At 33.9% G+C, this 12507-nt stretch overlaps 1 protein-coding gene across 1 annotated transcript; it reads right to left on the bottom strand.

Annotated features, from left to right (window-relative positions):
* Positions 1–3547: 3547 nt before the first annotated feature.
* Positions 3548–11485, bottom strand: LOC132119661 (EF-hand and coiled-coil domain-containing protein 1-like). The gene is made up of 9 exons (XM_059529815.1): positions 11349–11485; positions 10674–11243; positions 8850–9369; positions 6912–7018; positions 5837–5972; positions 5634–5751; positions 5448–5546; positions 3809–3878; positions 3548–3727 (listed from the first exon to the last, which is right to left on the bottom strand). Exons 2-9 carry the CDS (start codon positions 11239–11241, stop codon positions 3573–3575), a joined length of 1773 nt encoding a protein of 590 aa, XP_059385798.1. The 5' UTR covers positions 11242–11243; positions 11349–11485; the 3' UTR covers positions 3548–3572.
* Positions 11486–12507: the final 1022 nt, after the last annotated feature.

The raw sequence follows: 12507 nt of genomic DNA, 5'->3' as shown, positions 1-12507 counted from the left end.
AGCTCTCTGAATGATTTGAAGCCATGCTTGATTTTAAATGTAGTTTCTTTCCTACTGGAAGAGGAGAGAAATGGTTTCCTTTTGAATGTTTTCATGAGATTAATGCCACTCAGAAACACTTGAAGGGCTAACAGGATGGCTAGCAGCTAGTCTGTAGCTACCTCAGTTCTCAGCCATTAAAAAAATCTCTAATCAGTGGCTGTCAGTAAACTAATTTTAATGCCATGGCCTTATAAAGCAACTGACCTCTAGTTATCGACATGGTAGCATGCAACTGCTAAAGGGCTGTTTAGAAACACCGCTCCATTCGCGCACATCTCTCATTATCAGCAGAGTAGTGGAATTTGTGCGAGGCACATAACATAAAAAAATTCACACCCCTTTATTTTTACTGTAAACTTTGTTTTCTGTTCTTAAATGTCTGTTGTTGTTGTTGTTGTTGTTTTTAACTGTGCAAGTGTGTTAAGGTGAGTTCTAGTGTCATATGTTGCAAGCACATTTCATGTCACAATAGATCACTGTGCACAAGATGTACTGTAATGTCAGACTTTACCACAAGAGTTCGCACTTGTGCAAGGAGAGCATGCAGCTCCAATGTGTTTTACGCACACGCAGATATGTTTATACCACAATTATGCATTCAACCATCACGAATATTACTGTGCAGCTGACCGGTGCTGCCATTGTACCATGACAGCTCTCTATAGGTGTGAATATTTCTTCAGGGGACGGGAGGCTTTGTTTATTTATTTCTATAGATGCGACAAAGCTATTTGTAAATAATATATTTATTCTATAAATGTTTATTTTTAATTTTGTTGCATTTTTTTTCTTCTTTGCATTGGACCAGTAGCGATGTTTACTGTACGTTTATTAGTCATTTTTTTCTTTCTTAACAAATATATGAAAGTTTTTTGGTGCCTAATATCCAGCAAAACCTCACATCGATCTGGTTCGTTGAATTGAGCATATAATATGCCTTAACAAATCACAAGCAAGGCTCAACACATAGGTTTATAGGTCTTCTGATCAGATTTTTTAAAATTAATTTTCATATTGTATTTGATTGATTTGTGTACACAAATCATCCCATCCGTTGTTCTTCCAGGGCAGATGTATCGTGGTAAAGTCATCCAAAGCAAAGCCACCGAGATCCCCATGAGTTTTAGAATAAATTAATATTTACTTGTGGGTTGTGTAGTCTGTCACATGTTCCCTCTAATCTGTAATCTGTGTATAACTTCCTACAAGCAAACGTAACCTTCCCTGAGTTAAATTGGCCATGAGGGTCAGATCCCACAGCCTCTTAAGCAAGACTAAAACAAATTTACCAGATTACCCAAATGTGTACAGCTAGTAATGGTAAGTGGTTATCTGAGTGCTTTGATTTGTTCCCCATCAGTTTCTGCCCTGCCACTGCGTCAGTCTGACACTGTTATGGGGACCTAACAGAAATACTTGTAAATTGCTGGAAATAAAAGATTATATTATTTTATGACTGTCCTGTGCTTTTCTGTTTTCATTCCATTTGACACAGAATTAAATCTTTTGAAATTCTAATCAAATCAACATAACGCAATATGTATATGCATAATGTAACATAACATAATGTTTTATATTGTTAGGAATATTTCAACATGAACATCTTACTTTTTGGCCATATAAATATATGCAACTGCACCAAATTGCATAATTTTTCTCCATTTGGGCCTAAAATTAAGGTGTTTTTTTTAATGTATGATACTATATGCTCATAAACAGCTTAATGTATCAAATGTCAAAAAAAAAAAAAAAAAAAATCAGATATACATGAACATGCACAAAAATATAAATGCTTTCTATTTTTTCATCTTGATAAATATACAGATAGTATTTTATAGCATAAATGTAATTGTTAAACATGATTTTGTAAAAAGGTCATATGAGAGTATAACATTTCTCACACAAATTGAGTGCTTAGCGGAGGAATATGCAGCTCTAAAGCGTCTTATAATGTGAACCTAAAGGTAAACACATGGAAAGATTTCAGCAGACTATGTAATATGTGATTGAACAGATATAAGAAAACATGGCTTACAGTTTAAGACACTTCATAAATAGGGTAAAAAAAAAAATAAGGCTACAAACCTTTACATTAAATTGTTTTGTAGAAAGTGATGTTTGTCCACCTCAAGAGGTCAAACTAACTATTGTAGGAAAAGATTATTTATTATATATGACTTTTGACATTTCTTACCACAATTTGGAACATGTAAATACAAGCAACTGACCATAACTTTGTTCATTTTATTGTGACTTAGGAGACCCTACAGTGAAGTAAGTGGAATTAACTGTCATAATTACAGTGGATAGCTGTATTAAAGTCCCTTTCAATGAAAGTCAGTTATTTAAAAGTCTGATACATATAAAGTCTTCAGTTGTACATGACCATTTGTTGCTGCTGTAAATCAGTCCACCATTTTCACCTAATATCATACCTGTTCACCAAACTTACATACTACATACTTATATGTGATGGGAGAAACAAGCCTTTTCGAACCTTTGAATCATCTGAATCAATTGCTTTGCAAAATGATTCACTGTTTCGAAGTGTTCAAGACGCCACACTGGTGACGCCTGCTGGTGAGAACATGTAAATGCAGCAAAAACCCAGGCCAAAACAGCTTTTACAAATTCGCTGCAAATACATTGTTGAATATGAAACATTAAGTTTCTTATATAATATGTGTTCTTTTATCAATTCAGGGCTTGTTTTGTTTGTTTTATGGAGGGCTTGGCTAAACAGCCCAATAATAGTCTGTTAACTACTACCACTGTTCCTTTTAATTATACATTTGCATTTATGCATTTGGCAGATGCTTTTATCCAAAGCAACTTACAGTACATTCAGGCTAAACATTTTTTTATCAGTATGTATGTTCCCTTGGAATTGGACCCACAACCTTTTGCGCTGCTAACACAATGCTCTACCACTGAGCCACACGAACACTATACACGTTTTATACACGTTTTCATATAAAAAATGTCTACAAATGTGTAAAACTGATCTGAGATCAGGTAAAAACTAGATAATGGTTCACCTGTGGGGGTGGGGGTGGGGGGGGGGGGGTTGTAAAGTTGCTTAGAATAAAAGTGTCTGCTAAATGAATAAATGTAAATGTAAATGTCATCCGAAGCCTTGTTTACTGACGTTACGTGACTTGGGCAGTTTGACATTCGCTCAAAATTATGGGTTCAAACAAATGATTCACAACGCATTCAAAGCAGTGTTTCAAAAGCATCCATCACTTAAAAAAAAAAAAAGTTTACATACAGTTGCTTTAAAACCCTGAGTTGTGGTGTGTTTAATATTTTTTGCAATAATTATAAATAATTACAAATAAACATAAAAATAATTAAGTAACCCAGAATGGGTAACAGGGCTGCAGATTTATTTTAAATTAAGAAAGAGTTGGTCAGGCACCAAATGTGGTATTGTTTTACTAGTGCTCATTTATTTCTTATAAATTAATGAAAAATAATAAAAAATATTTGTTCGCTAAAAGTGTCTTAAGTGGGGCATCAGTGAGGTCTCAGCAGGACATCAGAAGGGGTTTGGACGTGTTCTGGTGACCTGAGGTCACAGAAGGTCGTGACCCAACGCTGACCTCCTCTCCTCCATCCAGGAGGTCACTGGAGAGAAGCTGCCCACACAGTGTGTCCACCACCTGAACCACCAGAGTGCAGTCTGAAGGACCAGACAGGAGGTTATCCAGCAGTTTTGCATGAAAGAAACAATGTGAGTAAAACACAGAAAAGCAGAGCTTACCGTGGCTTTTTCTAGTACACAGATCTAGTGTGTTGACCAGTATTTTTCCCAAGATCCTGCGAGAGACTCTCTATCACACACAGGTTAGAGATTTTCAGACTGACAAGTGCATTACAGAGATTAATCACTAGGTGGCAGTGTGGGCTTTTGCAGTGCAGTTTAGCACAGGCTATTCAGAAACACACACTACTATACTATTTCTGCACTATATTGTATGCATATGGTCAACAGTTTTGTAGGCATAGAATAAAGTGCACTAAATATGCCCAAATGTGCAGTAAAAACCAAAGCACACTGCAAGGAACACTATATCCCACAATGCAATTATGCACATGATTTGATCTTCCATTTCCAGAGTGCTGAATAAACAGGAAGTCATATTAACCAGGTCATTATAAACTCTTTAAACCTCTTTCTTGACTGTGAAAAGCTGAGACACAAACTGGATTACAAGTGTTAATTAACCAGAAAATGATATGTGAACTTAGTGAGGGCATGTGATATCAGCATTGCATACTACTGTTTAAAATGTTGTATATTGTGTAAAAATGTTTGTAAAAGAAATTGCAGGCAGTATATATTGTATAGCATACACATATTTTGAAGATTATAATTAGGCTCAGCGAACAGTGATGTTTGCTGATGAGTATTACATCCATGTGATAGTTCATGTGTATACTGAACTATTTGCATTTTATAAACTATGTTAATAATATATATTTATGTTCATATGTTAATATTGTATTTCTTTCAAAAGACTTAAGGCCTTCAGCTGAGCACAAGAAGTAGCTTCAGTAGATTCTCCTCAATGCATTAAATCAAGGATTTTCCAAATTGGAGATGGCAGGCAAGCTGCAGTGGTTTTGTGAGTTGATGAAAAGCCAATAATTAATTAAATATATTTAAATTAATTTAATGATTGAATTAAATTAATGATTGAATTAATGAGTGAATTAAATAAATAATAAAATGAAAAGGAGGAAATGTTTTATTTGCATGTTAGGTTACCATTAACCAACATCAGAGAACTGTCAGGAAGCAAATGTGTTCATTATTATTATTATTATTATTATTATTATTATTATTTTATGTGTGAACTTATTGAAATATTTACTGAAAATCTCAGTGGATACATATTTTTGGCCAAAGTATTTCAGATAAATCCCTGCATTAAAAAATAAAAGCTTTCTTTATGACTTAAACCTTAAATTTAAATACAGTTTAAGTAAATAATTTAATATAAATATAAAATTTAAATGAACATTTTTATATAGTTAAAACATTTAAATCTGATCAAATATAAAATGCAAAATATTTATGTTAAGTAATGACTTTAAAACACTGTGTGTGTGTGTGTGTGTGTGTGTGTGTGTGTGTGTGTGTGTGTGTGTGTGTGTGTGTGTGTGTGTGTGTGTGTGTGTGTGTGTGTGTGTGTGTGTGTGTGTGTGTGTGATTTAATACATAATTTAGATTTATTATTTTTTTTAATGAAGGGATAAAAGAGGGACCCAAGCCATATATCATATCATATTATATCATTTCATATCATATCATATATCCTTGACTTCAGTAATCAATCACTCAGAACACAGTTTTTACACAGAAAGAGTAAAAATCTAGTTTTGAATTGAATTCTCACTTTATGTGGGATCTGCAGCAGTAATGTGAGCGTGTCAGTCAGTCTCTCCTCCAGCGGTGAAGGATAAACTTTCAAACTCTCTACCTCTTTCTGCTTCATCTGCAGGATATGACAGAAGGCAGGTGTTCATTAGAGATGATGTGGTGTATGAGTATCCATTATTATAGTTTCCTCTTTAACTCTCACATTTCCTGCTTCATTTCTCCTATCATCCACTTGAGGAATCCACACACGTGCTTTAGGTTCTTTGCTGTGAGCGGAGCTCTGAGAGACAAGCCAGTTACAGATAGCAGCTTTCTGACACCTGGAAAAGAACATGTCAAATTAACGCATACCTGTGTTGTGGCCAAAATGCAGAAAAGCATGTTTTATATTTAAGTTTTATTCACCCTTTGGCACAGTAGTGTAATCGGTTGATTAGCTGTTTCACCTGCAGGTGGCAGCATTGTCCTTCATCCATGCCCCTCTCCTCCTCTTCCTCATCGGATGCTGCACAACCCTCTACTGACCTCTGCAGGTCTTCTTCTGCACAGAGATGTCACATGACCACTACTGCCTTTAATGCACTGCATGCATGCAACTATTTTTGCAGTATGTATACTTTACACAAAATTTGTGGAATACTTTGATTTGCCAAAATGTGAAGTACACAGCAGGGCAAACTGCTAGAAAAGCTGTATCATCGGCTTGATCGCCCACTTCTACTGTGACGAATGAACTTAAAGTAACATCAGTCTTTAATTTGACTAACAATTTTATTGGATCATCAAAAAAAAAAAAAAATTCAACACAAATATATATAGAAACATTTAGAGAGAAACCTGTGTAAAAACTGTAATTATTTTTGTTTGGTTCGCATTAGCACTCAAATGTATTTATTAGATTTTTTAAAATATAATGTAAATTATATTGTGAAACTACTTTTGAAGTGAATAAATTTATAATTTGAAAGATCTCAAGTAAATATAAAATGTAGTTATTAATTTATTATTTAAATGATTACATTTTTTATATTTATTATTCATATTATATGTATTTGTTTAAAAAATGTAAGCCATACATTGTAAATATTGTTGGTTTCTGGCAATGTAAAATCATGTAAATGTTTATTTTAGATGACTTTTTTTTTTTTACATCTTTAAAATTAGGTTACAATATGAATACTTTTGTTAATGTTTTAGTTTACTATTATTATTAATAAAATATATTTGTATGTTTATTTCTGCGTTTATTTCTGCACAGCACTTGTAAAATTAAACATGCAATTAGATGAGTTCACATAACAAAATTAGGCATGATACAGTTTAATAATTTTTAATGCATGATGCATTTTTTTAAAAGAAAAAGTGCACATCCTATGCAGTATGCAGTATGCTAGTATTCCATTTAGATCACATCCTATTGTGATTTCTTACAGTCTGAATGAGAAATTGATTTGTTTATGGTGTTTTCTGATCCTCTTACCTCTTCTGCCATCATCATGACTGGTTGGGGAGGGGAATCCAGACCCATATGGTTCAGCTAGTATTTCGGTTTTGTTCATATTTAGCTTTGCACAGGTGCACTGGGCCCTAAGAATAAGTCATAAAGCACTGTAAATATGATTAAATAACCTTCTGTGCAGGTGAGTCAAGACGTTTGGAATTAAAATGTTTAATGTCACATGACTTTAAAGAGAAAGTTCTGCACGCTGCATTTCTTGTGCTGCTGATGCATTAACAAGTTGATTATTGTCCCTGCAGAGCGTGTGGATCTTCTGAGAGAGGAACCTGGCAGGTTTGGACCTGATTTTCCAGGTGAGGAATGAGCATTACATCACTGCGCGCTCTGTCTTGTAAATAATGCAATATTATTACATTTCTTACTGAATTGCAGTTAGAGCAGTGTTCCAGAAACCTGTGTAAAAAAATGGTTTGGTGATGCTAGTGGCGCTGAAATTACACATTTCCTGTTTAAGTTGTATAATTTATACAGTAAAATTAAAGATATTCTCTGAATCATCTCATATAATTTAAAATGATTCAGTTATAAATTAGATAGATAGATAGATAGATAGATAGATAGATAGATAGATAGATAGATAGATAGATAGATAGATAGATAGATAGATAGATAGATAGATAGATAGATAGACTGTATATACTGTAGATACGTCTTTGATGTCTGATTGTCCAGGCAGCATACTGTACCTGCATAAACATGGGTCTGGACCTTACATCCTTCCTCACAGGATATAATAATAAGACATCTATAGTTAGATGCTGTAATAGGGCTTTGTATGATTTGCTTTAATACTCATACTTGAAAGCGAATGACTAATAACTGTTTGCAGGAAACTGTGCCGTCCTGTGTTATTAAAGCAGGTCATTACTATCTGTCAAGGAAAAATCAAGCATGCCCTGCAACTCTGCTCTTGTCTTATCTGTTTCATAACCAACTGCTGCTTCTTGATTCACTAACACAAACTGAAACATCAGTCCAGGTCATAATCGTACAGTTATGCAAGATTTTGTGTTGAATATGTCTTCTCGTCTCGAGTCTCAGAGAAGACCTGTGAGCAGGGCTGGCCTGTCCTATAGGCGCTATACATGGACGACTAGATCCTGAAGGGAAATGGTTCTTGTATTATTTTGATAAATGTAATTAATTTCACTTCATTTGCAATTCCAGATTAAAAAGGCGACAACCAATTAAACCATAGGTAAAATCTTCTTATTAAAAAAAATAATTTCTTCCTTGTGGAGCACAGGAGTCTTTGTTTTTTATTCTTTCCATACAATGAAAATAAATGTGTTTTAGTGTTTATTTGGAAAACCCCGCTGACTTTTATTTTATGAACAAAAACAGTTAAACACTGGTCAAAAGTTTGGGGTTTGTATGATTTTTTATGTTTTTGAACACTGAAATCTCGTCTGTGAGGCTGCATTTATTTGATGATAAATACAGTAATGCTGTGAAATATTATTAAAATTTCAAACAACTGTTTTACATTTGAATATATTTTCAATTCTAATTTATTCCTTTGATGCAAAGCTGAATTTTCAGCATCATTACTCTTCTTCAGTGTCACATGATCCTTCAGAAATCATTCTAATTTGCTGCTCAAGAAGTGTTTCTTATTATTATCAATGTTGAAAACAATATTTTGCATGAAATATTTATCTTCAAGGATCTGTCATGAATAGAAAGCCCTTCATTATTTCATTATTTGAAAATCATTTGAAACCTAAATGTCTGTACTGACACTTTTGATTGATTTAATGCATCCTTGATAAATATTCATTTCTTTAAAAAAAAATTATAATAAAAACATTACTGCCCCCAAACCTCTTTATTAACTGTAGTGTAGTCATGCATGTGTGTGACTGAAATTATAGCATTAGATAAATCAAAGAAATCTACCTGAACTTCTCCAGCTGGCTCTCCAGACTCTGAGCTCGTTGAGCCTGCTCTTCTAAGGCCCTCACCCCCTGCAGCCCTGCGGCCAGTGACTCTCTGACCTCTTCAGTCCTCTTCTTAATCCGTGTGTTTTCAGTCCGGACGCTGTCCAGCATCTCCTGCATCCTGCTAATCTCTCCATAAGCCGCCATCAGCTCTTCCTCTAACCTCTGGTTAAACCTCATGGCTTCCTCTAGCTGTCCATCACGTGAAGCACGGATCAGTTCCAGCTCTCGTAGAAGGTCTTTAGTGCTTCTTCTGGAGTCCCATTCCATGTGTTTGGACTGCTGTGTTTTTGTTTTGCAGTTTTGGGTTTCAGCAGTATTTTGGGACGGCATGTCTCTTCGGCGTAACGCGACCTCCAGTGCCAAGCACCGCGCGTCGCTGCTCTGGAGGGCTGAACGCAGATCCTCCACCAGCTCCCTCAGACTGGCGTTCTCCAGCACTAGTTGATCCTGCCATCTTCTCTGAGGGTTAATATCCACTGCCACAAATATAGTACAATTAGGCCTTCAGTAATGCCTAAACATAACAAAAAACAGCCTTTTGCTTTTAAATTAATGAATAAAAATATATAAATGTTTTATTAATCAACTATTTTAATAAAAACTGTGTAATCTAAATAAATTATAATATTATTATCATAATAAATTATAAATTATTTCAGATTATTTTGGTAACACTTTACAATAAGGTTCCATTTGCCAACATAGTTAACTACATTAGTTAACATAAACTAACACTCAAAAATTTCTTAGTTAATTAAAGTTACATGATTCAAATCAAAAGATGTATGTTCATATTATTTAATGGACCTGAGCTAACATGGACTAACAAAGAACAGTTGTATTTTTATTAACTAACCTTAACAAACTAAATGAATCTGGTATACTAATAATTACTGTAGCAAGTATTGCTCATTAATGTTAGTTAATGCATTAAATATAGTTAACAAATGGAAACTTGTTGTAAAGTGTTACCATTATTTTAATAAATATGATAAATGTTTTTTTTTATTATTATAATGTAATGACAATGTAATTCAGATATTCTGGGTTATGAAATATAAATATTTTTATTATAATGTAATAATAATATAATTTGGATATTTTATGTTATGAAATATGTTAACATATATTTTATGCTTGTGTATGTGACGAATAAAAAATCTTGAATCTATGAGATAAGCAAAGTCATTTGAATTACAATTACATAAATGCTTTTAATTATGGATATTTTTATTTTTCTATTATTCTTTAATGTTAGCTTACTATTTTGTAAGTTTTTCTTTATCATTTTAAAACACTCTTTTGATTTTAAATTTATTCAGAGAAATTATAAATTATTTATTTCATTTTAAATGTTTATTATAATTGTGTAAATATAAATTAATAAATAAATATTACATATATATATATATATATATATATATATATATATATATATATATATATATATATATATATATATATATATATATACTAAATCGTAGTATATTCCTATAAATTCATTTTCTAGCTACTAGTTTTTTTTTCAGTTTAGATTTAATTTTGTATGAAATATGATCAGTAAATAAATCAGTCAAGTTTATTTGGATTACTATCATTAAGAAAATGCATTTTTATGGCACAGTCAAACACTCATAAATCTCCCTTTAATAAATATTCTTTGTTAATCATTAAAAGCTAAAACAAAAATTCCCCGAAGGCTCGAGTTTTTGAATTGAAAAATACAGGTATTAAATTATTCCAGCTGTCCTGACAGCTCAGGTGTGTATGAATTTCTTACCTGTGTTTTTCTTGGCTTCCGCAGCAGAACTCTGCAGAGGATCCGGATTCTGAGATGCTGCTGGACTCCTCACTGACCCCTTCCGGATCTGTTGGTCGGCAGACAGATCAAAACTGACGCACTTTCTCCTCCGGACGCGGGGACACCGGAGTCTGATCTCGCGCTCGATGTGCTCGGTCTCCTCACTGACCGGAAGTCGAACTCCCTTCTGCCCTTCCTGCGCTTTTAGCGAGAAAAATCCACATAGTCGTGCGTGGAATTCTTTAAAGTTAAGCAGACGAGGAAGTCCATCGCAAATGTCCCGGTGCTCTGAGGTGACGTTCTCAGTCTCCGCGCTCGCGGGGAATCCCAAAATCAAACACAGACTCCTAAAGTCCTCATTCGAAACGATATCGCCGTTGTAAAAGGCGAGGTGATGAAACACCTCCTGGAGGTACTGGTCCAAACCGGTGGCCAAAACCACGATCTCGTTTTCCACGTAGGGATCTGATTCTGGGCTGAAGTAGTGCGCGAGCGCGCATTTGAGCCACTCGCTTTTACGCGCCGCGCGGATCCGCGAGACCTGCATGACTGAAAAGACATCCACAAAACACTGGATTCTTTTACATTTCTTTCTTAAAACAACTTACATCATTGAATAATTGCAACATGTGCTCTAAATGACTGGAAACTTACCCGATATGAGTCTAAAAAGGTAATTTCTTTACATTACAGTGTCAATTTAACATTTAGCCTAAAATTAACTTAATTTAAACTGCATTGCTGACTTCAAATCCTTTCGTCAACCTATTCCTTCGGGGATTGTGGTTGTGTGCGTCTTCAAAAGACCCACTCCACCCTTTGGGTTGACAGAGGTGTGTGTGTGTGTGTGTGTGTGTGTGTTTCCCAGGGCACGTGAAAGCTTTCAGATCTGTCCAATCACTGCTCACTTCAGGCTGAGGATTTTTGGACCTCGACCAAGAAAGTGATCTTGTCTGGAGCTTAAAAACACTTCATACAGGTAATGTGGACTCTTTTAAATGGAAGCTTTTATCTAAGTTTACAGATCACTTTGAGGAGTTTTCAAGCATGACTCACTGACTTACAAGAGACTAAAATGAAGCAGGTAACACCCATGCAGATGTAGCCCTGAGAAATTATTTTCTTAGCAAAAACATACATATAAAAATCCATAAATGGCAAAAAGTAATCAGAATAATATATGTATATATCATCATCACATCATCACAGAAATAAATTATATTTTAAAGTATATGAAAAAGAAAACCACTATATTAAATGGTAATAATATTTTACAATATTAATGTTTTTTTATTTATTTATTTATTTTTAATTTTTTGGTCAAATAAATGCAGCCATGATACACAGAAGAGACTTCTTTAAAACACATTGAAAAATGTTATTGATCCCAAAATTTGGAACAGGAGTGTATACATACACATATGTATACATATAATATAATATATATCAATTATAATATATAAAATAATGTATAAAATATTTTTATATCTGTGTCTATGTATATATATATATATATATATATATATATATATACTGTATATAGGCAGTCTCTAATAGTCTATAAATAAAAATAGCCACCATTTAATTTGTGAATGTGTCTGATTCTGCTACATATCAGTTTATCTATGACCATAAATACGTATTTATGTAACGACAGTAAAAAAAAAAAAAAAAGGCCTACAGCTTTAGTCACAAGCCTTTGATTCTTGACTGGAACTTACAGTAGGTTGATATGGGATGACTTCCCAAAAAAAGACCCTAGCAGACATGCGATACAAACGTCCTGTGTTAGTGTCTCTCAGATACCACTCCG

The sequence above is a fragment of the Carassius carassius genome, chromosome 38, assembly GCF_963082965.1.
Source record: "Carassius carassius chromosome 38, fCarCar2.1, whole genome shotgun sequence".
Lineage (NCBI taxonomy): Eukaryota > Metazoa > Chordata > Actinopteri > Cypriniformes > Cyprinidae > Carassius > Carassius carassius.
The sequence above is the reverse complement of the archived record's forward strand: the minus strand, read 5'-3'. Positions and strand labels throughout refer to the sequence as shown.

Coding starts and splice junctions, on each gene's coding strand:
- LOC132119661 (XM_059529815.1), bottom strand. CDS start 11,241: ATGCAGGTCTCGCGGATCCGCGCGGCGCGTAAAAGCGAGTGGCTCAAA. Junction 5,752..5,836: donor TTACACTACTGTGCCAAAGG/GTGAATAAAACT, acceptor GTTCTTTTCCAG/GTGTCAGAAAGCTGCTATCT. Junction 5,547..5,633: donor GGAGAAATGAAGCAGGAAAT/GTGAGAGTTAAA, acceptor CATATCCTGCAG/ATGAAGCAGAAAGAGGTAGA.